Below are 27,534 nucleotides of genomic sequence, written 5' to 3'. Positions count from 1 at the left end.
GGATAGAACTGTAGATGTTTTCTCCCATCCTTCATTTAAAAAAAAAGAGGAGAGAGTGAGAAAAGCTTATTTTTAAGTGTCAGTGTTATTTGAGAGATTAATGTCCCCAAGGGATGATGAAAAGAAATCATCTAAAGTTAAGTAAAAGCTTAGAAGACCAATATTATTAATCTCCTATGATTTGAAGAGATTCCTAGGAAATTCCCCATTTACCAACTAGAAAAATGTTCAGGTCCTCAGAGAAGGACGAAGCAAAGAAGTCGTTGAAACTGCAAGTTATTCTCCTTGCAGTTTCCCTCAGCGTTCATCCCTTTTATCAAAACACTTCCTAATTTGGGCTCCCCTGTTACTGTCATTAGGGGAAGACCAATTCCCCACATCTCCTGGCTAGTAAAGAACTTTTTTTTTTTGACATCCTGGTATGAAGCCTTGGCCTTTTCCTGGCACTGGAGCACCTTTGATTTTGACCCAGGGCTGTGTGCAAGCATGTGGCCATCCGGCAGCACTTCTAAGACTCCCTGGTGGGCCGGGCCTCTGGGCAAGGGCCGATGACACAGAGATAAACTTTGCTCTGGGTTTTGTGAGTCATGTACACACAATCAGACAAGTCCAGTGTAAGCCCCCTTGATGGGCATAGGTACAGGAGGCCTGTGGAGTGCTGGTGAAGACTTGTACTGGAGGATTTCCCCTTTTGACCAAGTTAGAGCAACAGGGACTCTCTTACTTTTACTGTCTGAAACAGTCGAAAAATGGACAAAATACTTGCAACCCTAAATGTTGGTCAGTGAAGGACAGTGATCTCTTGAGAGGTGAGCAATGGGGGTTTTTTCCATCTTGACACCAAATATTTGTTGTTGTTTTTTTCCAACACTACCTCCCCAGTTCTCTGCATACCAACTGGATGTCCAAGAAGTCAATTCAGTTCTGACACTGCACCTGGAGTTAGGTATCAGATCCCACCAGGGAGGGAGGGACTTAGTCCCATGAGACTGCACCTACTTCCTGTGCCAGTTGCAAGTCCTGGGCCACCCATTCTGACTGACCGACTGTAAATCAAGGGTTTTCATGACGCCCTCCTTAGGTTCAGTACTTTGGTAGAATGGGTCTTCAAACTTAAGAAAACATGTTACTTGCCTTTGCTGGTTTATTATTTGTCTGACTGTTTGCGTCCCCAGGTACTATAGCCCACTAGGCTCCTCCAGACAGGAATACTGGAGTGGGTTGCCATTTCCTCCTCCAGGGGATCTTCCCAAACTAGAGATTGAACCGACATCTCCTGTGTCTCCTGCACTGCAGGTGGATTCTTTACCCACTGCGCCATTGGGGAAGCTTGTTAAGTTTATTGTAAAGGATACAACTCAAGGGCAGTTGTACAGATAAGATGCAAAGCCAGGTTCTGGCAGCAGGGGTGGTTTGGAACCGCCGTGCCCTCTCTGGGTGCTCCTCCCTCCTAGGGCCTTGATGTGTTCACGGTCACAGAAGCTCTCCAGATCTCAACAGTTAGTGCAGGTTTTATCACATAGGTGTGATTGATGAAATCCTTGGCTGGTGGTGATTAGCTCAATCTCTGTTCCCCAGATTTGTGGGATGAGGCTGAAAGTTCCAAGCATTAAATCAAGGTTTGGTCTTTCTACAAGTGGCCCTCATCCTGAAGTTAGTTAGGGATCTGCCAAGAGTCATCTCATTAGAACAAAAGACCTGCCTGTCATCTTGTCACTCAGGAAATTCCAAGTGTTTTAGGGACTGTGTACCAGTAACCAGGGACAACGACCAAGGATCTTTCTTACACCACAGAGAAAATGGGGGTGAGCACCACAGTTGTCTCCACTCACTGCCGTGAGAGTGTCTTCAGGCCATGGCACAGGGGGAACCAGGCAGAGCCAGACAGACTCTCTGAGTTGAGGAGATGGAGCTGAGAGTTCAGGAGACAAACGCACCTAGGGTTTGCAGGACAGGGTCCTGGAGAAGAGAGGTGCACGGAGAGAAGAGTAGAGATCTGTAGAGTACCCCTCCACCCCTGTCAAGGGTCGAGCTGGGAACTGATCAGCAAGGGAGCTGCCTGAGGCTGAGGAAAGAAACACTGGAGAAAAGGCATCAGGGAAGCAACGTGGGATGTTTACATGGGGCTGGGAATGGTGCCTGTTCCAGGCCCAGACGGCTTCCCTTGTGCATTCTCCCAGACATTCAGGGAAGAAGTCATACCAGTTCTAGCTTAGCTCCTCCAGAAAATTGAAGAGAACACTTCCCAACTCATTCTGTAAGAGTTGCATTATCCTGATACTAAAACCTGATAGATACTGCAAGGAGAGAAAACTAAAGACCCAAAATCCCTCATGAATGTAGATGCTAAAATTCTTTTTATCTATTTTATTTTTGGCCATCCTGGGTCTTTCTTGCTGTGTGTGGGCTTTTGCTACTTGTGGTCTATGGGTTTCTTGTTGCCGTGGCTTCTCTTGTCGCGGAGCATGGGCTCTAGGGTAGGTGGGCTTCAGTAGTTGTGGCACACGGGCTTAGTTGCCCCGAGGCTTGTGGGATCTTAGTTCCCAGACCAGGGATTGAACCCATGTCCCCTGACTTGGCAGGCGGATTCTTAACTACTAGACCACCAGGGAAATCCCTGCAGGTGCTAAAATTCTAAACACAATTTTTGCTAGTTTCATTCAGCAATATATAAAAAGGATGATATAAAATGACCAAGTAGGGTTTATACCAAGAATGCAAGGGGTAAGCATTTGAAAATCAGTCAATATAGTAATTCACCGTATTAGCAAACTAAAAAAGCAAAACTGTAAGATCATCTCAGTAGGTGCAGAAGAAGCATTTGACAAAATCCAGTTATCTACTCTGGCTTGATGAAGCAGAAGTCTCTTACAGAAAACCAATGAGATCCTCCTGAGCAGGGTGTAAGCAAGATAAATAGGACCTCAGGGCTTAGAGCAGGAGAGAGGAATCAACAACTGTCTGCAGAGAGTTGAAAAATCTAACATCTATTCTGATTAAAAAAAAAAAAAACCCTCAACAAATAAATAGGAAAGGAAGGGAACCTCCTTAACCCAATAAAGGGGATCTGTGTAAAATTACAGCTAATGTACTTAGTTGTGACAGACTAAATACTTTCCCCCTGACTCCAGGAGCAAGACAGGAATGTCTGTTCTCACCATTTCTGTTCATCATTGTACTAGAGGTTCTAGCCAGTGCACTCAGGCAAGGAAAAATAAAATAAAGGTATCCACATTGAAAAGGAAGAAGTAAACTTGTCTATTCACAAACATGCTCATTTGTATATTACAAAATCTGATGGAATCTTTGAAAAGGCTACCAGAACTGATAAGTGGATCTAGTAAAGTTGCAGTTTGCAAGATCAGTATACAAAAAATCATTTGCATTTTTTATGTGTTAGCAGTGAGTCATCAGAAATTGAAAAAAAATTTAAAAGCACCAAATTTATATAGCATCAAAATATGAAATACTTAGGAATAAATCTGACAAAAGTTTGTAAGGAGCCCTGTAAACTGGAAATCCCAAAATACTGCTGAGAAAAATTTAAAAAGAGCTAAATAGATGGAGAGACACACCATGTTCATGGGCTGGAAACTCAGTATTGCTAAGATACCGGTTTTCCTCAGAATGATATGTATTAATAAATTCAGCTCAATATCACTCAGATTGAAATGATTTGGTGGCATTTCAGGGGGCTTCAGGGAACTCTGATCCTTGATGTCTCAGCACAGAAAGAATCCAGCAAGAGGCAGAGTGGTGGGTAAGAAGTGATTTATGAGAATAGGATGCTTGTGAGGCTTACAGATGGGCCAGCAAGAGGGTGCCATGTGCCAAGAACTTAGTGGGCTACGGTTTTATAATCACAGGAGAAGTGGGAAGGAGTTGAAAGACCACCTTCTTCCTCATTCTTGAGTAGATACCTTGCTTCCCTTATCAGCTCCTCCTCCAGGTGGGGCAGGGGAGTTTTTCTTGTCGCTACATGGTCAAGCTGGGACTTGTCATGGCACAGTGGAAATGAGCAAAAAGGTAGTAACATATGCTAAAAATTGTAAATCATTTCAGGTTTGAGTATAATGTCGCTTTTTTCTTAGATTTTTATTTTTGGTGCAAGCAGAGGAGTGTGTCCTAGGAATCATTAGCTTACTGGGCAGGATGTGGGTCTCATGCCACCATTGTTGTAGTTTTATTGTTTTAGGGTGTGTCTCATGCTCCTGCTGCATGGTTTTGTTGTTAAGCAAGCCTTCTTGGTTTTGTGGTTAAGCAAACCTGCTTTCTTGAGTGATTGTTAACTTACGGGGGTCTCCCATACTTTTTGCTTTACTTACAGTCCCCTGAAAAGTGAAAGTCACTCAGTCGTGTCCAACTCTTTGTGACCCCATAGACTGTAGCCTGCCAGGCTCCTTTGTCCATGGAATTCTCTAAGCAGGAATACTGGAGTGGGTGGGTAGCTGTTCCCTTCTCCAGGAGATCTTACAACCCAGGGATGGAACCCAGGTCTCCCGCATTGCAGGCGGATTCTTTACTGTCTGAGCCATCAGGGAAGCCCTACAGTCCCCTAGTGGGATTAACTGTTTAATTATGTACTTTTTCCCTTTACTCTGTCCCTATCAGAATTCCAGCAGGGTCTTTTTTTTTTTTTGTAGAAATTGAAAAGCTGATTCCAAAATTCACATGGAAATTCAAAGAACCAAAAAGAGCAAAAACTGTTTTGAAAAAGACAGTCAAACTTAGAGGATTAATGCTGATTAATTATCTGATTAATTAGGTTAATTAAGATGACCTGATTTTAAGACAGTATGTAACAACTATATCAAGACAGTGTGGTATTGGCATAAAGAAAGATCTACAGGTCAATGGAATAGAATAGAGACAGCTGATTTTTGACAGACATGCAAAGGCAACTCAGGGAAAATAGTCTTTTCAAAAAACAATGCTGAAATAATTAGATATCCATATTCAAAAAAGTGAACCTGAGTCAAGTTTGCACTGTATATAAATGTTAAGATGAATCTTGTACCTAAACATAAAACCTAAAACTATCACGCTTCTAGAAGAAAATATAGGAAGCAACCTTCATGACCTTGGATTAGGCAAAGATTTCTTGGATATGATCCATAAGAGAACAAATTATTAATTGCACTTCAAAATTTTATTAATAATTTTGTTCTCTTATGCTCTTTGAAATGTACTTACTGCTTAGAGAATGAAAAGACAAGCCAAATACTGAGAGAAAATATTTGCATATCACATATCTGATAAAGGGTTTGTATTCAGAATACATAGAGGACTCTCAAAACTCAACCATTAGAAAACATACAACCCAGTTAAAAAAGGGACAAAAGACTTGAACAGACACTTCACCAAAGAAGTTCTGTGGATGGCAGATGAGCACTTGAAAAGATGTTTATCCTTTCATTAGACCTTAGGGAAATGCAAACTAAAATCACAATTCGAGACCATTAAATGCCTATCAGAATATCTGTGGTTTAAAGACTATATCACGTGTTGGCAAGATAGCAGAAGAACTGGAGCCCTCACCTCCTATTGGGTATAAGGTGCTATAGCCATCTTGAAAAACAGTGGCAGTTTCACGACAGCTATTTCTCTCTCATGTATTTGTTTTTAGACTCAAGAAATGAAGATATGTGTCCACACAAAGGCTCATGCCTAAGTCTTCAGAGCAGGTTTACTTGTAATGGCCCCAGAATGAAAAAAAAACTAATTATCCCATTGACAGGTGAACTGATACATGGACTGTGGTGTTATCCATCTGATGGTGGGTGCTGCTTAGCATTAAAAAGGAAGGAACCATTGCTATGTGCTACATTATGAATGAATCTCAACATGGTCATGCCCAGTGGGAAAGCCAAGCAAAGGAGAGTGTATACTTTATGAATCCATATATACACAGTTCTGGACAGCGCTTTCTTAGTTGTAGTGAGAGAAAGGAGTTCATCGGTCTCCTGGGGATATGACAGAGGGGAGGGTAGTTGAGGGGTGGGAGAGGGGTTGCACATAGACATGAAGAGACTTTGAAGTGGTGATGGATATACTTAGTATCTTGATGGTTGTGGTTTCAAGGGTGTAACATGTATCATAACTTACTAAATTTGCCCTCTAAAATTGTAGGTGAATTATATCTGAACAAAGCTGTTTTAAAAAAATGTGCATTTAAACCAGCTTTGCTGCTTTAGGTGTAGGTGTGTAACCTTGATCAAGTCACTCAACCCCAGAGCTTTATGACTGGAACATATGGGCTGGGTTCTGTGGCCTGTCAGTGCCATGCAGGGAAGTCAACAGGTTTCCAAAATGTAGCTCATCCTCTTGGTCTCACAAGGCCCTGTGTCATCTGTGTGGGACTCAGTGAAAATAGGTGCAGCATTCAGGAAAAGTATTCTTTCTGCTTATCTGGAAAGGCCGCCTCCTCAAAGTGAGGATGCCCCCTCCTCAAAATGACTCCCAAGACAGTCGGCGTTCAGTTTCCTAAAAACAAAGCAAGCATGGAAACCTGAATTTTGAAGCCTTTGTTAAGAGGCCCAGGAGCCCTTGGGAAGTAGATATTTCCTCCCGATGATGATGTCAGGGCATGGTGTTGCCCACCTTGGGGGCTTGAGGGGCCCCCTAACCTGAGCCTGCCTCTTGGTTGGAATGTGTGTCACTGATCATGTGGCTCTAAGGGCAGAAGCAAAGTCACCACGGTCCACAGTTTAATGGCAGTGAGTCTCTCAAAGTTACTTGCCTTGTTAAACGCTGGGGGCTGGTCTTTCTGGTTTTGTGTGGTTGAACGCGTTGGGTTTCAGGGAATCGTTGGCTGCAGCCTCCTGTCTTGCAGAGCAGGAAGCAGAGACCCCTGGAGTGTGGATTGCTATGCGGCGCCCCCTCACACAGTGGCTCTGGGCACCCCCTCCACTGCCCAGTGCTGCCTTCCACATCAGCGCCAGATTCACTGAGGGCCTGCCTTGCTTGAAGCTCCTAGCCTTGCTTTTTAAATTTATTTTTTATTTTGAAGTAGTTCCAAACTCACAGGACAGTTGTAAGAACTTCCCCTACCCTGAATCACCTGAGAGTAGGTTACCAGTTTGAAATTCCATTCCCCCTGCATTCTTCAGCATGTGTTTCGACATTGACATCGATCCGTCACTCACCGTCATCTGGTCCACAGAGCCCGCTGGGGTTTCTCCATTGTCCCAACATTGTCTGTTTTAGCAAAGGAGCCACCCAGTGTCACGTGTTACATTTAGTTGTCATAGACAGTTTGTCAGAAGGACAAATTAGGTAGAATGTCTAAAATCTTAGACTGAAAAATTGTCTCAACATTATTTTTAGTGAGTAGAATAAGCAATACAATGTTCAGACAAAAAACTAGTAAACTGAAATGCAGGTACGAAAAATAGGTGAGGGAACACCGTGTCAGAGGAACGTTGGGAGTGATGGATATTTTCTGTGTTTGTCAAACCTCTCCTCCTAGCTTTGTTTTTCTCATGTGGATTTACACGACCATCTCTGCACTCAGGGCTCTGGCCTCAGGGTTCTGGCTCATGGTGGGTGGCCTGTGTTACTGGTGAGGCAGTGATGCTGTCCACATTTCCTCTTAGTATTTCCATCCTGTGTCTCCAGTCACGTTTAAACGCACCTTCTCTTTCCAAGGAGGACTCAGTGATGATCAGATGCTGGTTCCAAATAAGTTTTCCTCCTACTTTTAATGATCTCATTGCACATTCCTCTCCTTTTGCTGTGATGAACAGTTAATAACCTTCCTGCTATCAGCCGGCTTGCCTTTCCAGTTAATCAGGGGGGATTACACGTGTGCTCATAACTGGAAAGTGGCATAAAATTGGCATGAAAAGTAACATCTCCAACGGGACTTGATGAATTTTCAAACATATGGAATTTCACAACAGGCAGCTGTGATGTGTGCTCAGGCTGGAGTGTTTGGGTTCTGGAAGTTCTGCAGCCAGGAGTGAACACATGCTGTGGCTTTCACATCTCTGGCTCTTGAAAGAGTCACTGTGTCCAAGTCTGTGGGGTGGGGATGGTCCCTCCCAGGCCAGCGTGGATCTGCTGAGCTGGGCCCTCTGTGTGCTCCACGCTCTCCCAAGCGTGGGCCTCATTAGGTCTGGAGTGTGTTTTGCGCTGCATCCCCCCCGAGGGGCGGAGTTGTGGGTGTGTGGGAGGACTGGGAGTGAGCTCTTCCGCAGGATCACCACCCGCCGCTGGCAGGAACAGGGACGCCTTTTCTCGAAGACGTGAGTTCAAATCAGGGCCTTAGGAAAGTTTTTTGTTTTTGTTTTTTTCACTTTCTGTCTTTGCTTTCTGTTTTATAAAGGAAATCTGATCTACCTCATGGAAAAGTTGTGAGGGTCACACAGGGAGCTTAGGTGACGCGCCTGGCTCCGAGTACTTCCTGCTCCTTGCTGCCCCTTCCTTCCCGCGCGTCCCTCCCCATAGCGTCCGCTCTCAGATCCCGGGGCTGGGGGTGGGGAGGTGAGCCCCAGAAGGTCCGTGACGCTGGTCCTTAGTGCTCTGGGAGCTGCGATAGGAATTCACAAGCTCAGTCTCTTTCTTTCTTTTCTAAACTTATTTATTTGTGGCTGCTCTGGGTCTTCATTGCTGCACAGGCTTTCGCTAGTTGTGGTGAGCAGGGCTGCTCTTGGTTGCGGTGCACAGGCTTCTCATTGCCTTCGTCTCTCTTGTTGCGGAGCACGGACTCTAGGGCACGCGCCTTCAGTGGTGGTGACATGTGGGCGCAGTAGTTTTGGCTCCTGGGCTCTAGACAGGCTCACTAGTCGCAATGCTTGGGTTTAGCTAGTCTGTGGCATGCGGGATCTTCCTGGACTAGGGGTCAAACTCGTGTCTCCTGCATTGGCAGGCGGATTCTTTACTACTGAGCCACCAGGGAAGCCCTTTATAAGCTGATTTTCTGATACTGGGGTTTTCTTAGAAAATCCAGAAAGCGTGGTCGTCATTTCCTCGTAGAGGGAGATGACGAGTGCAGGTGTTGAGGGGGTGTGAGTGCCAGGGGAAGGCCAGCACGACCGAGTGTAGAGCGAGCAGGCACACGGGAGTGTGGCCGTGGTGATGGGAGCACGGGTGACCTCCAGGTGGGTGGTGGTGGTGCGGGGTTTGGTCTCACCGCGGCTGCATGTGGAGGACGGGGCTAGGTGGTGGGGACTCAGAGGAGGGCTGCAGTGAGCCAGACAGAAGTGGTCAGTCCTCTTGTGCCAGCACCGCAGGCTTGCACGCCTTTCAGCCCCTTCCTAAGCCCTGCTGGGAATGGGCCACTGAGCCAGTTCCCACATGTATGAGGTGTGGGCATAAGCAGAGACCACCCAGATTAGAACAGGCGAGGGCTGTTCACTCAGAGCTTGCTCTCTCAAGGCACTTTTGTTTTGGAGACTTGATGGCAGGCAGAGGAGTGGGGAAGCTCCATCGTGCAGGAGAGGGAAGGCCTCGGCGGTATCCCAGTTGGAGGCCGCGGAAGCTGGAGGTGGGTTAACTAGAGGCCAGACAGCCTGTGTTTGGTTTGGGGGAGCATTCCTGACTTTCTCTGGTTGGGCCTAAGACAAAAGTCAGGGAAGCTGTCAGTTATTAATCAAGACTTGGTCATTCTTCAGAGGTTATGTTGGCTTCCTGTAGGTGATAGGTTGACTTCCTGGGTTGGTTGGTGCCGATGCTGTTTTTATACATGGTTATTGTCCGTTTGTACATTCAGTCTGTCAGAAGAATGTGTGTGACACAGTCTATTCCTTTGAGTGGTTTGTAGTCCAGCCTCTGAGAAATCACAGTTGCTTCTCTGGTGGACCTGGGACAGCGTGGCTTCTGTAGTCTCCCTGTGTCTTTATGGCAGGAGTCCAGCCTACACCACGTTTTGAAAACTGGTGGTGTCATTGGGATCTAGTTTGCAAGTGTAGTTTTTACCCTACAGTATTTCTAATTATTAAAAACCTTTTAAAAAACTTTTCTTACATGAGAAAAAACAATTTTTCTCATAAAAACCTAAAAATTGGGCACATGCCTGGGGCAGAAGAGCCCGACCTCTTTGGACGGGACGCTCGCTGTCCACGTCGCCCTCTGTGCCCACTGCTGTCCACGTCTGTGCTTCCCGCCTGGCCTCCGTGGACGGCTGGCTTGTCAGTCTCCACGCCTCTGCGCTGACGGGCCCGAGGGAGCAGCTCAGGGACAGAGCAGACCTGCTCGGTTCAGCGGGGGTGGCAGCTCTGCTCTGCACAGCCTTCAGCAGCTCCTCGATTGCCTGGACGGCTGCAGGTGGGGGCTGCCACGCGTCTCAGTGATGGATGGACCACTTGTTTTCAGAGGGCGAGATGAAAATGAGATGCACATGAACAGCATCAACAGTGAAGTTCTGCTGAAAGTGGTTGGGTTTTCTGGGATGACTCACAGTGTAATCTGGCAAATCTGGACTTTGCCCCACCTCAGTACCAACATGATGGGAGTCCTGCTACTCTCTTGCCAGAAGTACTGATCAGTAGGCCTCTGGCCAGAGGAGTGACCGACGGTTAGGCTTCCTGCACTTATATGGACAGTTGGCGTGTGTCCCTGTCGCTACTCCAGCGATGTTACCATGGGTTTTAGGGCACTGAATTGCATGTGACTGAGATGCTGGAACTGTGTCGAGGGCTGTAAAGTAAGCTTTATGCCTTGTCTTTCGAAGTAAGGCCCAAGGGTAGACTTCCTAACCAAAATAACCTCTTGATTTTGGGGAGGGGGGGAAATGATGTCTGTACCTGGAGACAGATCTCTCACCAAAAGAGCCCATTATTAAAAGCCTGTTCCCTCTGCACCATCAAGAGCCCTGAGCTAATCTCTGTTGTCACCAGACACTGTCATTTTTCCCTTTTTTGTTTCAGACTCCTGAGGCTTAATGGCACCAGGGTGTATTGTTGAGTTTTGAAATATTTTTTTAACCTTTTATTATGGAAAAAGAGAGATAAGGAGAGCGAATAATACAGTGCAGCCTCATGTACTCATCATCCACTTAAAACAACTCATGACTAATCTTATTTTATCTGTGCTCCTAACCGCGTACCCCCGTATCATTTTGACGTAGTTCTCAGACCTCATTGCATATTTGAGTAAGAATTTTTTCCTTTTTTTTTTTTTTTTTTTAATGAATGTGCAAGTCCTTTGGTTGCGGTGCCAGACTGAAGGCCACACGTTCTGGTCACCTGCCCTGTGACCTTGGTTAAGTCCTTAACCTCTCTGACCCTTGGTGTTCTCTTTTGGAAAACAGACTGTACTGTATCCCGTTGGCAATTGTTCGTAAGGGCCTTGTATGAGATCCTGAGGGAACGAAACTGCAGCAGGTGCTTTACGGATGGAGAGAACTCGTCTAGTCTGTCTGCCCCATGAAAGCCTGCTGTCCTTTCATGCCGGCTCTTCCCAGCACTGTTCACTAGCTGCACCACGGAAGTGCCATTGTCAGCTCCCGTCTTCCCACTGGCCTATCGCACTGTCAGTCAAGAGGACCATCGTCCCCATGCAGTTAATACGAAAGCCCCAGGCTGGGACGGACCCCTCGCATATCTCTGCGGCCCAATGTGCCTACCTGCCGGCCTCTTCCAGCCCCGGGGTCTGCTCCCCAGCCCAATTCAGGAGGACCACCCAGCTCACCCCGTCAGATGAGAGGGTTCTCATGGGGCAAGTTGGCCCTTGAGTGGTTCAGTCCCCTGGGGTCTTATTTTTTGCTGTTATTTCCTCTGCCTAAAATAGTATTTCCTCTGCCTAAAAATTTCCTATCTGTGGCGCCTAGTTTGGAACAAAACTACTTGTTGCTTAGAAGTTAGGGCAGCAGACTTCCTGCTGCCCAAGCATGCAGTGAACCTTGGGTTCCCGTAAGCTTCTGGGAAGCAGAGACTGATTAATAAGAAGTCTGTTGGTTAAATTAAAATTTGTTTTTAAAGAAAAAGAGATAATGTATACAGTGATGGCTAGAAGAAAGTCTCTCAAAATGAACTGAACCAGCCCCCACTCCTCAGAGAAGCATCCTGTTGGTTCTCTGCTGCCCCAGCCTGTCCATTGCCCTGAGTCCCGTTTCTTAATTGCCCCTATGGGGAGGCACTTCCTGCTAGAAAGAGAAATTCTGTTTTCTTTTGAGTCCTTTAGTTCAGTTCCTCCGGCAGCTGTGACCTGGCCGAATGGTCAGGGCTGGACCTCCTCTCTTGGCCGATGGATGAGATGTTGGCTGGGCCCCGCTCCACGCGTATCCTTTGGGCATGGCCCTCTGACATCCTTCCCAGGCCCTGCCTGCACACTCACTGTCTGTCTGTATTGGCCATGTCTCTCTTTGTGACTCTAAGGGCAAGTTCTAGAGAAATCAGATGTGACTTTGGTGGGGTCTGGGCAGGGGATGTTCCCGGGGGATGCTTGCTCTGCACCCCAGAGGCCCTGAGGGCTCTTCTTCAAGCCCAGGCTTGACCTGGGCTTCATTTCCGCTTGGGGGAGCTCGGGACAAGTGCTTGAACTCTGGTGTGTAAAGATGATGATAGCAACTCACCTTATGGAGTTAGTGTTCTTGCAGTGATGAAATGAGCCCTGCATTTACAGGCCTGTTGTTCTCAGCCCAACAGTAGAACTTCACCACAGCCCACAAGAAAGGCATGGGTACGCACGCTGTGCATTCAGGGAGAGAGCGCACAGGGCGCTGAGGATCTACAGACCCTTGCTTAGTCCAGCCCTGGTGCTGAGCATGGTCATCCCACCTTGCTGACTGCCAGTCATCGGTGTGGAGGGACCCAGCCTCTGATCCAGCGCTACCCACAGAAACCTGATACACTGATACCTAACCTAAAGCCTGTCGTTTTTCCTTAGTTGATTCGGAATCTGAAGGGAAGAGCCATGTTACTTGTTAGTTTGCTAATAAAGTTCCTGAAAGTGGTAGAACCAAGACTGGAAATAGTTGCTTCAGAATCACGTGATATGCTCGGTGTCTCATGCCCGGCATCATGACCCTGGACTCACGGCATCCTGGGGCCAAATGGATCATTAGACACTCACATAGCCCAGACTTGCCAGCTGTAGCTTCTCTACTATGGGCTCTAGGGAGAGGGGGCAGAGCTGTGAAAAGTAGCTGGTTTGAAGGCTTGACTTTGGGGAGCACCGATCTGTGTTACCTTGACCCTTCATGGGCACGTTAGGGATCTTGGTAGCAAGCAAGAGTTCCCAATTCTGGCTACCTTAGAAAGAAACATGTGGGAGGCTGTTGGGAAGGGAACACACAGGACTGGGTGGAACGGGCAGGGGGAGCCCACGGTCCCCAGGCTCAGGAAGCGCAGCAGCCCCTCTCCCTCTGCAGCTGGAACCGCCCCAGCCAACGCTCGGTTGCTCTCCCTCGCTCAGACTGAGAGGGTGTCCCATAGGCTGAGCTTGGGGCCTGGGCCCACTGTTGGCTGACCTGGGACCTGACCCCCCCAGCTTCCTGCCCTTCGGTTCTCTGGTTGTGGGGTCTCTTCCCCCCCGCCCAAAGTCACACACATGGCAGAAAAACTCCAGGAGTTAGGCAGCCAGATCTGGTAACTGGAGCAAAGTGTGAGAGGGGAGGAAGTGCTTTAGGACTCTGGGAGGACAGAGAGAGAGCCCAGGACCCTTGTCTAGTGGGCAGGGCAGGGAGGGATGTGTCTGGGACCCCTGTTCGGAGCTTGGCTGGTTGGAGTGCCGGGGTGGGGGTGGGGGGGCGAAGAGGAGAGAGGGTTGGAGGTAAGTTTCCTAGATATGTGTGAGGCCGGATGTGAGGCACCAGATGGCCTTCAGGGATCGGAGGAAAGGAGAGGTGGGCCTCGGGGGCCCCAGAGGGGCAGGGCGGGCCTGGGCTGGCCCTCCTGCTGCCTCGGTTGCCCCAAGAAGTCCAGTTGGGGAGGGGGTGCTGCTGAACAGGAGGAAAGCTTATTCCCAGGTAATGACGCGGTACAGCGTGTCTGTGGGAGCCACATGCAGGTCAGCCGAGGTGAGGACTGTGGCCGAGCCCTGACAGACGCTCACACTCACGGGGGGCGGGGTGAGTGGAGCGGACAGGAGCCCCTGAGCAGGGGGTGTGCTGCTGCATAAAGGACAGCGATAGGAAGTGGGTTTGTTTTTTTTTTCCTCAGATGAAAATGTTTTGAAAACATTCATGTTTCTGAAAAGCGAGGCTGGCTGGACAACGAACCAGAGGCAGTAGGCGAGGGGAAGCGCAGGGCGCAGGGTGGCTATTAGCTCATCTCTGCAGATGGGCTTTCTGGAAAGTCCAAAGCAGCAGGAGGCTTTTGATCCGCCCCCAGAGTACATTTTTCTGAATGGCACCCAGGAGAGGCCTTTTCAGTGGAAAAAGTGAATTCTCACTTTCAGAGGAGGTGGGACTTGCCGCTTGTGTCACTTGGGATAGACGGGGTAGCTCCTGTCCATCAGTGGAATGTGGGTCTTGGTGCCTGGGCGCCCCCTCCCCACGGCCGAGTTTTTCTGGGTCGAGGAGTCCACGGTGGAGGTGCTCTGTGTGGTGTGGGAGAGGAGGAGGGCACCAGAGCAGCTCTTGGGAAAAAGTGTCCTGCGAGTTAGCTTTCGTAACTAGTGAGAAGGAGGGCTCTTGCTCAGAGGCACAGGGGCAGGAAATGTGAGCATGTCTCTCTCCTCTGATCACAGTTTTATAGCATCTGTGGCCACATCATCACACTACTGTTAAAGTTTTTGCCATGTCCATGTACCATTTGTTTATTAATATGAATTTTTTCTTTCAATTACTTTTTTTTTTTAACTTAAGCAAATTAAATCAAGGAAGGTTGTCCCCTGCTGTGATGCACATCTTAGTATTTCTGTCCGGGTGTGCATCAGCTTTTCTGGGCCTCCTCAGCTGTGCCTATGACACAGCTGTTGCCCTTACATGGCCATGATCTCCACTGCCACCAGAATGACCTTTTATTTTGCTAGACTTTCATAGTATTTAGCAATTCAAAGAGCTTACACATACCTCTCTCTGTAAGAAGCCAAACAGATATCAAGTGCCCTGGGATGACCCCCGGCTCACCTTAGTTCCCTTCTTAGCAGTGGCCTTGGTCATCAGTGTGGTAGATAACCTTCCTGCCCTTTTTTCCTGCAGCATTTTGTTTTGTTGGTTTTATTATTGCTTTATTCATAAATGTTACATTGTCTCTTTTCCTGCTTTTTTTCCCCCCTTAGCTTATTTTTCTAAGGCACAAATCTTTTGAAATTTGTTATTTTAGTAAGTGAAAACAGTAATACATGCTCTGGGTTTAAAAGTCTCACAGGGACTTCCCTGGTGGTCCAGTGATTAAAACCCTGTGCTTCTGTTGTCAAGCTCACGGGTTTGATCCCTGGTTGGGGAACTGAGATCCCACATGCCGTGAGATGTAACCAAAAAAAAGAAGAAAAGAAATGTCTCTCAGTTCAGCAGGGTGATTCCAGGACACCAGGCTGACCATGTCCCTTCTCTGCTCTCAGCTCTGAAAGGCTCCCGTGGCCCCCAGAGGACGGGCACACACTCTGCACCCCCCAGCCCACGGGGTCCTGGGCCACCTGGCTCCCACTTTGCACTGCAGCCTCCGCAGCCCTCCCGGCTGTCCCTCCTTCCCCTGCCAGTCTGCTGTGCATCCTCCCTGCCCCCGCAGTGCGCCCCGGGCTCTGTCCCAGGCTGATGGCCTGATGGCCCTGGAGAAGGGTGCTGGCTTCATCGTGCATCTCTGGGCAGCACCTTCTGCCATCAGGGGCAGCAGGGGGCGGCTGGCACTCAGGTCAGGGGCTCCCGGGGAACCCTGGGCAAGTCTGCCCCCTCTGCAGTCAGGACGGGTTCATAACTGTGTGAAAAGTGCTCAGATCAGAGGGTCTTCCCTCGGATGGGTGCTCGGTCTGAGCGGCTGTTCCTACCACGGGGTTGTTATTCTTCACTGTGGCAGCCCCGGGCCAGGACACAGGGCCTGCGTGTCAGTGTTCAGTATGTGCTTGTGTGTCGAACGGAAGGACAGAGGTGGACATGATACCTGCGTGAGGCGGGCAGGGACAGAGGCTCTGCAGAGGAGTTGGGTTGTGATGCCCACTGCACCGAGGTGCCCGGTGGGGATGGTGATCGGGTAGCCGGGAACTCGGGTTGGGGGTTGGCGGGGAGGAGGCCAGGGGCTGCCAGCTAAGACAGGAAGACCTTGGCAGGTTTTCCGCCTGACAGCGCCGTCTGTTTGAACGCTCCAGGAAGGAAGAAGCCACAGGCATCGGCACTCACCCAGCAGGGCCCGGGCCTTCGCCCAGTTGTGGCTTTGCTGCTTCGTGTTCTGGTTGATGGCAGGTTGAAACAAGCTACACTTTTGATGCAGCACCCTTCGCTTTTTTTCTTTCGCCTGTTTTTTTCTAGGTAATGCTACCGTAGAGAAGTTGGAGGACTTCATCAACAACATTAACAGTGTCTTGGAGTCCTTGTACATAGAGATAAAGAAAGGCATCACGGAAGATGACGGGAGACCCATTTATGCGCTGGTGAGAGCAGACAGAGCCCCCTGGTGGATGTATGTGGAACTGCAGTGGAGACAGCCTCTGCCCTCCTTCCTGGGGTGTAGATGAAGGTGCACTCGCCTTACCAAGGGCTTGGAGGGCGAACGACACTGGGCCTGGCCACCTCCCTGACCCAGTCCCGTCTCCACGCTCGCTGCCGGCCCCCTGGTCTATGGTGTCTTCTGCAGCCATCAGGGCTGGGGGTAACAGAACCTGGGCCTGGCTCTCAACGCAGCGCTCGCTTTTGTTGCCCCACATGGAATCCCCCCTCCACCCTGAGATTGGGCAGCATGCATTAGGTTTTATTTTGGTTGTTGCCAGGTCTCTGCAAGAAGTCATCCTAGATGAATGGACTATTAGGGGTAAAGGAGTAAAAAAGCCTTTTCATTTTGAACAAGACATGGAAGCTTTGGAAAGAAAGAAACATGTGAGGTCACTAGGACTGAGACCTCGTTGGGGCCTCCTGTTGTGTTCAGATCTTTTTTTCACCCCTCCTGGCTTGTGAAATACAAGCCCTCATCTTTGGGTAGGGAACTGCTTTAGGCCTTCAGAGACCAGGCTTATACCATCCAGGCCCACACAGAACGGGGCTATAGCCCAGGGTTTCCCAAACCCTGGTCCATGGAAGAAAGGGTCATGGAAATGTTGGGTTAAGTCGGTAAATCAGTTTTGTTTACTGCCAGAGTTCTCAGTGCCTTGTGCATTTGAAGCTCCGCTAGCATGCAGACAAGGTTTCCCGAATTTATCTGAGTTTGGAAGCTATAGCACAATCTTGGGAGTTCTGAAATCTCTGAAAATTAGGTGTACTGACTGAGCTAAAGATGTAAGCCTGTAAGACTGGTTACAGATTTATCCTCGTGGCCCACAGTGCCTGGACAAAAGTGCTCCAGGACTGGTGAGGTAGGGAGGGGGAGGGGAGGGAGGAAAAGCCTGCAGGTGAATTAACTGTGATAAGTGAAGGACGCAGCCCGACTCTCACGCTAACTTATTTTTTAGGTGAATCTTGCAACGACTTCAATTTCCAAAATGGCCTCAGATTTTGCAGAGAATGAGCTGGATCTCTTTAGAAAGGCTGTAAGTACAGCAACTCCTGTTGCCCATCAGTCAGGCTTCTTACAGAAAACTTCCGTCTTTCATCAGAAATGGAAACTTCAGTCTTACTGGGTTCCCCCTGCTGCCTGAGAAAGCCCTTTGCAGGGGCAGGTCACCAAGTGCCCCTCTCAGAATTCATAGCCGCCACGTGATTGCTGGGGAGGTCACCACGGCCGCCTGGGAAAGAAGAGCTGGTTTGGGTTTGACTCCAACTGGTTGAATAACAGTGGACCTCCTGGGTGTGGGATGCAGGTGAGCAGGTGTTGCCACTCGAGTCCCAGAGTTCAACAGCATCCCTGGGGAGCTTGCCAGAAAGGCTGAGCCCGTCTCCACCCAGACTGCTGAATATGAATTCTGAGAAGGTGCCCAGTGATCCATCTGTCCAGTCATTTGAGGGGTGCTGCTCTGCCTACCCGGCTTCGGAGCCGTTCACTCAGCCACCTTGCCACTCTGCCTGGGTGAGCACCTGGTGAGGACAGTGGTTTTCAGCCCTGGATGCCTGGCAGGAACTGAGGTCATGCAGTAACTGAGTACTGAGGACATTCTGGCCTCTCTCCAGGTCTGTTGAGTCCTAGTCTCTGAGGTCTGAGTCCTAGAATCACTGCTTCCTAAGCCGCCTCTGGGGCTCATTAGCAGCCAGGGTTGAGAATCGGATTCTAAGATGGTAAATACACATGTGTGTGTGTGTGTGTGTGCGCGCGCACATGCACACATGGGCGCGCACATGTGCGCGCACAAGCAGCCTATCTTCCCGGTTCCTCTGCTCTGCTGTGGGCAGAAGTTCTAAGGCAGCTTCCAGCCGGCTTCTCCCAGTCACAGTCCGCAGCAGCTCTGCGGCTCCCAAGTGTGCTCTCTTGCTGGGGCCACCCTGGCTCCTTCCCTTCCCGGTTCCAGCCTGCCCACTTCTGAGTAGGAGGGGTGCTGCCCCATTTCCTTATTCATTCATTCCTCATATTCTCCATCTTCAGGGAGCTGAAGTGATCCTTCTTGATCTCGGGGGCATTAAGGTCCTTCATATGGAATGGTGTTGCAGGAGCAACTTGGGTCAAAACATATCTATGGCTTTTGATGCATATTGTTAAGCTGTTTTCCTGAAGAGTTGTACAATTCTGCCTGTGATATGAGTAGTTTCACTGCATCCCGCCAGAATTGGCATTATTGCTGAAGAGTTGTTTTCCCCAGTCTAATAGATGAACGTGGTACCTGTTTCTTCCAGTTGGAACTGATTATTGACTCAGACACTGGCTTTGCGTCTTCCACAAATATTTTGAACCTGGTTGATCAGCTTAAAGGCAAGAAGATGAGGAAGAAGGAAGCTGAGCACGTGCTGCAGAAGTTTGTGCAGAACAAGTGGCTGATTGAGGTATTTCTCACTGTGGGTTTTCCAGCTTGGCTTCCTTTTATAGTGAATCACACTGTTTCCTCCAGAATCATATTATATTTAATGGGTGTCTGTTGAGCTGAGCCCGTTCAGGTCCCTTATCTCAGCAGTCCCTGACTTCTTTGGCACCATGGACTGATTTCGTGGAAGACAGCTTTTCCACAGAGTGGGGAGGGGGGATGCTTTTGGGATGATTCAAGTGCATTGCATTGCATTCCATTCCATTCTCCAGGGGATCTTCCTGACCCAGGGATTGAACCCGGGTCTCCTGCACTGCAGGTGGATTCTTTACCATCTGAGCCCTGGGGAAGCCCATTGTGCATTTTTTCGGTAATATTACATCAGCTCCACATTCAGATTGTCAGGCATTAGATCCTGGAGGTCAGGAACCCCTGCTGTCTGCATTGAGGCCCACAGTGACCCTGCGAGGAGGACCCTGTTTACTCACTTGACCTGGGTGGGAGGCCCAACTGGAAGTGGCAGAGCCAGGGTCTCAGGCAGATGTGTGGGCCCCGGACTCTGGTCCCCAAGCAGATGGTGTAGTGTGGTCAGTAGGAGCATGGTGCTACTGTCGGATTCCACTGCAGGGGCCCCTATGTTCCTCGTCTGTAAGAGGGGAGTGATAGCTCCATCTCCAAGTAAGTGAGGAGCAGGATGAGGGGGTGGGAGTCAGGCCCCAGTGCTGGGCACCCACAGGAGTCACTGTTACCATCATGGTTATCACTGTCATGTTCTCCAAGGCCAGTACTGTTGGGATGCTTTCACTTAGATGGTGGCCCTCAGAGAGCAAAGAGACGTATCGACAAGCTTTTGGAGAGGAGCTGTAGCAACCTGTGAAAGGTTCGAGTTTCTAGACGCCCTGTGTCTATTTCTGTTGGCTGGAACAGTCAGACGTTTCAGTTCTTTTTCCACAAATGCACCACGGATTCCAAGAAACCCGAGCTGGCCAGGCTCCGTGCTGCCTTGCGCACCCCGGTCCTGCCCCTCTGGGCCTGTGTCTGGGCAAGACTGCTCAGAGGGGCCCTCAACTTCCTCACTTGGTGGTCAGACCTGTGGCTGGAGGCCGCTGCTGTGGTGACATGATGCTCACTTCCTTTTCGGGGAGAGCTCAGCTCTGGAGTTGCGGCAACTGTGCTCTGAGTTGTTGATCGTGGGGTGGGCCGCCCTGGCAGTCTGACCAGAAACATACAGTTCCTGCGCTGCTTTCTGGACGGGAGGAAATGTCTGGAGCGGCCACAGCGGTTGAGGGCAGGGGTAGCGGGAGCCGCTAGTGGGGTCAGCGCCTCTGGGCATATCTGCACATCGTGTGCTCGGGTGCTCACCCCCTGTGACCATAGGGAGCCCTTCGCTCTGTTCTGTAGCTGGACCCACTGTGGCTCTGTGATCTGGGTGAAGTCCCCTACCCGGCAAGTGGCCAAACCGTGTCCAGGCTCCAACGAGCATGACTGCAGGCCCCATCAGTTGCTTCGTCACAATTTTTCTTCCTCTCTCGGATGGATTTGGCAATACGGAATGTTTTCGGGAAGCTCAGGGGTCATAACCGACTGCACTCTGTCCTCGGGCCAAGCTTTCTAAGGGCAGGGACTGTGACCTCATCTTTGTACCTTTTCACTCCTGGAAGCGCTGCTTACTGAACTGTGGCCGGGCAGATAGTTGAAGTTCCAGAGGAACAGAATGTATCTCACACTTAGCCCTGAGATGATATAAGAACTCCTTGTAGGTTAGAAGGTACCGGCACTCATACAGTCTGTGTTGGTACGAACACCTGTCGTCTCCCCGGGGTCACCCTCTGCCGCCCAGTTACAGCCTCTGTGCCCGGCTTTGGGCCCGTGGGTGGCCATGCAGGTCCAGCACACTTAGATGCTGTCACGCCATGGTGCAGGGCTGGGTGCCTGCCTCTGTCAGGACTGACGCTCTGCTGCCCAGAGCAGGGACAACTGGAGGGAAGAACGCCTCTGGGGTCTGCTGGACGTGGCTTGGGCCTGGCTCCTGTCCTCTCTGCTTCCTCCTTGGGGAAGTGGAGGCGCTGGTGCTGCCTTCCTGAGGTCTGGGGGTTGTGTGAGCACTGGCCTCCGAAGTCCCGTGGGTCTTGAGGGAGCACCCCCCCCCCACTGACTGATCCCTTGGGCCTCACGTGGACGAAGGAACAGAGTGGGGAGGGGGAGGGCGTGGTGGTGGGACACACCAAGGTCCTCCTCTGGCCTGGCCTCTCCCTCTGGGGGTGGCGTCTCGCCTCTGAGCCCGTTTCCCATCTGAAAGATGAGGACCGTGATGGCTGGCCGGTGTTTGTCCTGAGGGTGGAGTGCTCTCTAGGCTGATCAGCACGGGTGTGGCCATGTGTTCTGTGTCACTGTGAAGGACCAGCTGAGGGCCGCGGGGCGAGTGCTGGCTGGTGCTCTGACCAGCCTTCCTGGAGCAGCACCCTGACCGGAGGGACCATGTTTGAGTCCTAAGCCTCTCGGAAGTGGGTCTTTCCTCAGAGGCCATGCTGGGGGGATGTGTCCCCCAGCAGCACTGTATTCGTTATGATGGGACCCCCTCCCCCCTCCAGCACCGGGAGAGCCCTGCCCGGTGCCCTGTGCAAGGCTCCGCCTCGGCACGGAGCTGCTGAGGCAGCTATGCAGCCCCCTGGGGGCCCTGAGGTGGGGGGTGGTCAGGGTCAGTGGACGAGGCTCTGAGATGGAGGTGGCCTCAGAGAAGTGTGGATCCTGGGAACCTGGGTGTCTGCTGGCAGCAGCACGTCTGCACAGCCTAGGGGCCAGCCCCCACCACAGGGCCCCAGCTCAGAGGGTGGTTGTCAGGCCTGGGAGGTCACTCGGGGTTGGATCCTCCTTGAAGCTCGAGGGCAGCCTGCCCCTCCTGGTGGCAGAGGGCTGAGTGCTGTCATGAGCGATGAGCACGGGGCACTTTCAGGCAGGTGGTAGGCATTTAGTAAATGTGGCTCAAGCCTGACTCTGAACTTCAGCTCCGACCTTGGCATTCCTCCTTGGGATCAGTGTGAGGGCTGTTATATACTCTGCCCTTAGGTGTTTTCACGCCACGGCCGAGTGCTGGGGACGCAGGGGAGCACAACCAGGCCTGGCTCTCGGTCTGGGAGAGAGCTGGCCGTCAGCCCCACTCTCGCTGAAGCAGAGCCACAGAGAGGAAGCAGCGCTCACAGGGGACCTGCCCCCGGTGGAGGAAGTGGCACCCGCCGCAGGCTGGGGAGGAGGCAGCTGGTCGGGGTGGGGACGATGGTCCGGAGCAGAGGGAGCGGCCTGCCCCCGAGCGGGCGGGGTGGGCTCAAGGAGCTGAGTGAGGCCGGGTGCTCTGGAGAGGGGGCACAAGGTGAGCCTGGAGATGGGCAGAAAGGAGTTCAGTTCTTCAGCCCGAGAATGGCGGTGCCTCACGGGGCTGGGCCTCCCAGAGGTCAGGTCTCCGCAGAGTGTCAGAGGGGCACGCAGGGGAGGGTAGATGACGGTGGTGGCTATGGGGACAGCCTCGTTGTGGACGTGGAGCTTATGAGAAGGTAGCGGCCACAGGCCCCGGGACGGCCTCGGGGCCCCGCCCTCTCATGCCCTGCTCCCCAGGGCACGGAGCTCCTGTCCCCTCCCCGACAGTCTGCGGTGTAGGACACCGGCGCCTCGGGCTGGGCCTCCCTCCACTCGCGGGAGTCCTTGGACTCTGTCCTGCCTGCTTGCCCTGCTCCCCACGGTCGTCGCTCCGGCTCTCTAACTCAGCACCCATGTCCATCTCCTCCTGGGTGGTCACCTGCCCGACACTGGAGGCCCAGGATGAACGCACTTCCCTGGCCGGGTGACACAGCACACTGGATGGAGGCGGGAGTCGTGGGCACGGGGTGTGGGGCGGGAGCCCCTCTCGTGTGACATGAGGTAGAGAAGTGGGCGCAGGGGGCTGAGCTAAGCCAGCAGCCGTAGGCTCCGGTGGCGGCTTCTGCAAAGCTTGCCCCGCCAACCTCTCCCTCCTGCCCCACCGCCCTTGTGTGCGCCTCTGCCCAGGCCCCCCGGCACCCCCTCCACCCCCGGGGGTCCAGCACATGGTCGGGAAGTTCCCGTCCCAGCCCTTCAGGTGACTCGGATGCACAAACGTCCATGACCTTCTGTGACACTGTCTCCAGCCAGGTCTCCCTCATCCTGCCTCTTGCTTGTGTGTTGGCCATAGGGTCAGCCAAGTGTTTCAGCCATAGTTCTGGCTTTCCCATGGTTTGGGGTTACACGGCGTGTGGACTGTCTGTATACGGGAGCCAGGAGGCCTCACCACGCCCCATGGCCACTTGGTTTGGGGCCTCCCTGGACCACCTCCAGCATCGTCTGTGAAGTGGTGTGGGTGGACGTGATCTTGGATGGTCCAGGCGGAGGCTCCAGGCAGCAGTGCTGGGAGGCACTGCTGTGCTGCTCCCTAGGGGCGGGAGAGGAAGGAGCGGGAGCCTGGCTCAGGGCTGTGGGGTTCACTCTGTGGGGTCACGGTTCCCTTTGCTGGCCTCTGTCCTCATCCGGGGCTGCCGGGGGTGCCGGGGCAGCTCCAGGGCTCTCGTCTGTGAAGGCGCAAGGAAGGTGCTAAGGAAGTGGGGGGCGGAGGTCCTCGCCTCGCTTTTCTTCCAGGTCTCACCTGAGTTTTCCCCACTTTAGGCTGTACAGGGGGTCGGTATGAATGCCTGTGGGGCAAGGGGTGTGTGGACCTCTGCCCCTTTCCTGGCCTTGGGTCGTGGGAACAGAGGTACCTCCCGGGCGGGAAGTGGGCCAGGTGTGCCAGTTCATCAAAGATGCCCCCGCCTTGCGTTCCCACAGAAGGAAGGGGAGTTCACCCTGCACGGCCGGGCCATCCTGGAGATGGAGCAGTACATCCGGGAGACGTACCCTGACGCCGTGAAGGTCTGCAACATCTGCCGCGGCCTGCTCATCCAGGTACCCGGGGCCAGGCGGGGGGCACTCTCCAGGACTCACTCAGGGCCCAGGCCTCTGACACGCCTGGAACTTCCCCGACGTGAGCAGACGATGGGTGTCTCCTCAGAAGCACCTGACGACAACTGCATGGGGGCCTGCCTCTCCCCCCGGTCCTTCTGTTCTGTTCCAGGCCTTTTTTTTTTTCCCCCAGAACGGCTCTCAGTAGTTTTCTGTGGGGCCCATGTTATCTTGGCAGCAGTGTGCCACACATCTTTCTGTCCCAGCCACATATTCCTGTTGGCTATCTGCTTCTGCGTACGTTGTATGGCTTCAAAGCAGAGCAGCTGGACTGGTGCTAGATAATTCTGTTTTTATCTTTTTGCTTCAGATTTTTTTTTTTTTAATGTGAACCGTTTTTAAGGCCTTTATTGAATTTGTTACAGCATTGCTTCTGCTTCTTTATGTTTGGTTTCTCGGCAGTGAGGCACGCAGGGCATCAGCTCCTTGACGAGGGACCGCACCCGCACGCCCTGCGCTGGAAGGGCGAGTCTAAGCCACAGGAGCCCAGGGAAGCCCCTGTGTTTCTTCCTTTTTCATTCTCTCTTTTTGCAGTTGTCACTTGCACCAGGCTGGACCTCTTGGCACATCCATCCTTGGGCACCTGGTGGTTATTTTTCGTGGGTTGGAATCCCAAGAGTGGAATTTCTAGAACAGAGTGTGCACACGGCTGTTTAAAGCTCTGTTCTACATCTCTGAAGCGCCTTCTGAAAGTTGTGGTTGTCTTCATGCCCACCCCAGGACCCGCTCGTGCTCAGAGTCCAGGCTTGTGGGCAGCCTTGCTGCTCTAGGGGCCTGGCTGCCACCCACTCCGCCCTGCTTTGGCCTCTGGAGCCTTGAGTTTTTCTCTTTGCACTCACTTGTCAGCTTCTTTACTAAAACCCACTGAACTGAAGACTGAGGTGGTGTTCTCATTATCAGTTTGGGGCCTGGAAGACAAAATTACCGAGCTGGTGGGATGCCTTCCTTGCAGTCTCCTGAAGGGTTATGAACACGGAGGTGTGTAGCGGGCTCTGAGGCCATCACCTTTTCATTTCAGGGTCAAAGCTGCGAGACATGTGGAATCAGGATGCACTTACCTTGTGTGGCCAAGTACTTCCAGTCCAGCGCGGAGCCACACTGCCCCCATTGTAACGACTACTGGCCCCACGAGGTACCAGGTCTGTGTCCCCAAGCCGCTCGCTTTCTTCCTGCCCTGTGACAGAGCTGCGCTGGCAGGGCTGTGTGTATGCCAGAGTGTCCGTTCCTGGCCCTGAGGGGGCACCGGGGCGGGGGCTGGACAGGGCACCCCAACAGGGGCTCCATACTGGAGTATGGACTGTGTGCGGAACCCGGGCCCTGCATACTGAAGTACCTTCTTCAGTCAGTGTAGGCCGGCTTGCTTGCCAGCCTTGGTTCCACAAGGCCCTCTGGAACCCAGCAGAAACCCTGAGACATGAGGGGGTCTGGTGTAGTAGAGGCTCTCCCCTCCCCTGCAGCTGTCTCTGGAGGGGAGGTGAAAGCGCGTCCCCAGACTGGGGCTCATTTTGCCTTCCTGGAGGGTAACATCCTTCGTGGGACAGAGTCCTTGGCACAGACTTGTGACTGGGGTCATCTGCCAACCCCGCCACTCACAGTACCTTCTGGCTTTTCTGTGTACAGAGGTCTTCGACCCCGAGAAGGAGAGGGAGACTGGTATGTCCAGATCGAACAAAAGGTCCTTGCGGTCCCGGCAGCACTAGCCAGGACGTCACCTTCGGGGGAGTGACCGAGTGCTCCACTGGGAAGAGAGGCATCAGTTTCATGGTTCACGTGGATCACCTCTTTTTATCTTGTACGTTCGCTTGTTAACAGGTTTGAATAAACTTGCTCAGCAGCCTCTGCGGCCTCATCTGTGGCGGCACACCCCTCTCCTGGTGCTTACTGAGAGCTGGGGGTCCGGGCTCAGGTCCAGGCCGAGGCTGGCCGAGCGCCTCCTGCCCAGCAGGCCCAAGGCCACTTGCTCAGGGCGGCCTTCAGGCCCCAGCGCTGGTCACTGGTCCTGTCCACACTGGCCAGCCCGACTTACTGGACATGCGGGAGCCTTGGCCTTGGACCCGCCCCACACCCTCCCTGGCCCAAACGCACCGGCCCTAACAGCACGAGGCTGCGGGAGGGGCTGAGGCTGTGTGTCCTCACGGGGCTCTCTGCACCGCCTGCAGCTGCCCCAGGCTGGAGCCAGCAAGTCGGCCTGGATGCCTCCTTCCCCTGGGCCTCCTGCATCAAGCCTGCCACCAAGTCCCATGCAGGCCACCTGCCGGATGGCCCTCAGCCCCATGGCCACCACCCAGGCTGGGCCAGCTCCCCTCCTCTCCGCCCTGCTCCCGGCTTCTCCCCCAGGGTCACCCTCCCAAGGTGCCCGCCACCCCTGCTGGAGCTCCTGATGCCCCCGTTGCCCTGAGGCTTAGGCCATGCAGTGGGGCCTTGTGTGTTTCACTCTCTGCCTTCCCACTTTCCAGGGCGTGGCATTTCTGTCCTAAGTGGTCCCTCCGCCTGCCTGCTCTCCCCTTGCATGTCCTGCCCTTGCCGACAGCACCTGTTCACCCTTTAGATCTTGGCGAGGTGGTCACCGCCTCGATGCCCACGTCCTCGACCATCACTTGCCACACTACTTTAATTCCTTGACTCACCTCCTTTCCACCCCAGTATCAGTCAGGACCCCTTCAGTCATGATAGAAAACCCAACTCAGACTGGCTTCAGCATGGAAGGTCAGAGGGGGGTCCTTCAAGAGGCTTGAGGTAGTGGTTCCAGTGATGGTTCCACGCGTCTGCATTTCTGTCCCCACCCTGTTGTCACGGGCGTTGACCTCGTGCTGGGGGTAAAACATGGTCTTCCAGCAAGTACAGCCTCTTTCTTCATGGTAGCAAAATGGCTGCCGTGCTTCCCGGACCTGCTCACCCAGTCCCCACCATCAGGAGGAAGAGAGCAGGTCTCGCTTAGTGGCTCCCTCATCCCAGCAAACATCCAGTCTGCATACTTGTGGAAGTGGGGTGGGAGAGTCCAGGGGGCACTGGCGACCTAGGTCTCCCCTCAGTCACAGGAAGGAGCCCTCCTGAGCCACATGGCCGAGTGAGGAAGAAGTCGTTTTGGCAAATTGAATACGATGTTAGGGGCAGAGAGGGAATGAGCTGTGGGCACTGAAAGGGTGGGTTCTCCACCCGTGCAGGCAGGGACATTCTGCCCGACTTCACCTCCGTTGACGGGTGTGGAGCGTGACCCAGGTCCTGGAACTTGGCCCAGCCTTCTGAGAGCAAATGCAAGCCTTCGTGAAGCCCTGTAGGAGCCCCGACTAGTGTGGGGGGGGTGGTTGGGGTGTGTGCCAGGCACACCACAGGAACCATGCCCATCAGCCTCCCCAGAAGAGGGATTTCTCTCACGGCTCTGAGGAAGCTCGCTGAGAGCAGAGCAAGTCAGGAGGGCTACCCCAGAAGAGACACTCCTGCGCTCGGGTGCTCCGGCTGGTGAGACCCCCTCCCTGGCCACGGTGGCACCAAACAGTGGCTCCCGCTGCTCCGCTCCTCCTCTGCCGCGCCCTCGAGATGCAGGACGCCCCAGCCGCTGCACCCTCCAAGGCGGCCCCCTGGGGAGAGGGGGGTCCTCCAGGGCGCTGTGCTAGG

The 27,534-nt window shown here is 52.3% G+C and overlaps 1 protein-coding gene across 2 annotated transcripts in view; it reads left to right on the top strand.

The window, feature by feature from the left end:
- Positions 1-25,756, top strand: part of NSMCE1 (NSE1 homolog, SMC5-SMC6 complex component) — a 35,414-nt gene extending 9,658 nt beyond the window's left edge. For both annotated transcript variants that reach the window (XM_065924534.1, XM_065924535.1), the window contains 6 exons: positions 16,349-16,470; positions 17,482-17,559; positions 18,794-18,940; positions 23,746-23,862; positions 24,938-25,058; positions 25,540-25,756. In XM_065924534.1, the coding sequence (XP_065780606.1) occupies positions 16,349-16,470; positions 17,482-17,559; positions 18,794-18,940; positions 23,746-23,862; positions 24,938-25,058; positions 25,540-25,619 (665 nt within the window). In that variant the 3' untranslated portion in view covers positions 25,620-25,756. The remainder of the gene's footprint in view (positions 1-16,348; positions 16,471-17,481; positions 17,560-18,793; positions 18,941-23,745; positions 23,863-24,937; positions 25,059-25,539) is intronic.
- The last annotated feature ends 1,778 nt before the right edge of the window (positions 25,757-27,534 follow it).

This window comes from Muntiacus reevesi, chromosome 2, assembly GCF_963930625.1.
Source record: "Muntiacus reevesi chromosome 2, mMunRee1.1, whole genome shotgun sequence".
NCBI lineage: Eukaryota > Metazoa > Chordata > Mammalia > Artiodactyla > Cervidae > Muntiacus > Muntiacus reevesi.
Note: the sequence above shows the minus strand (reverse complement) of the source record. Positions and strands in the feature narration are given on the sequence as shown.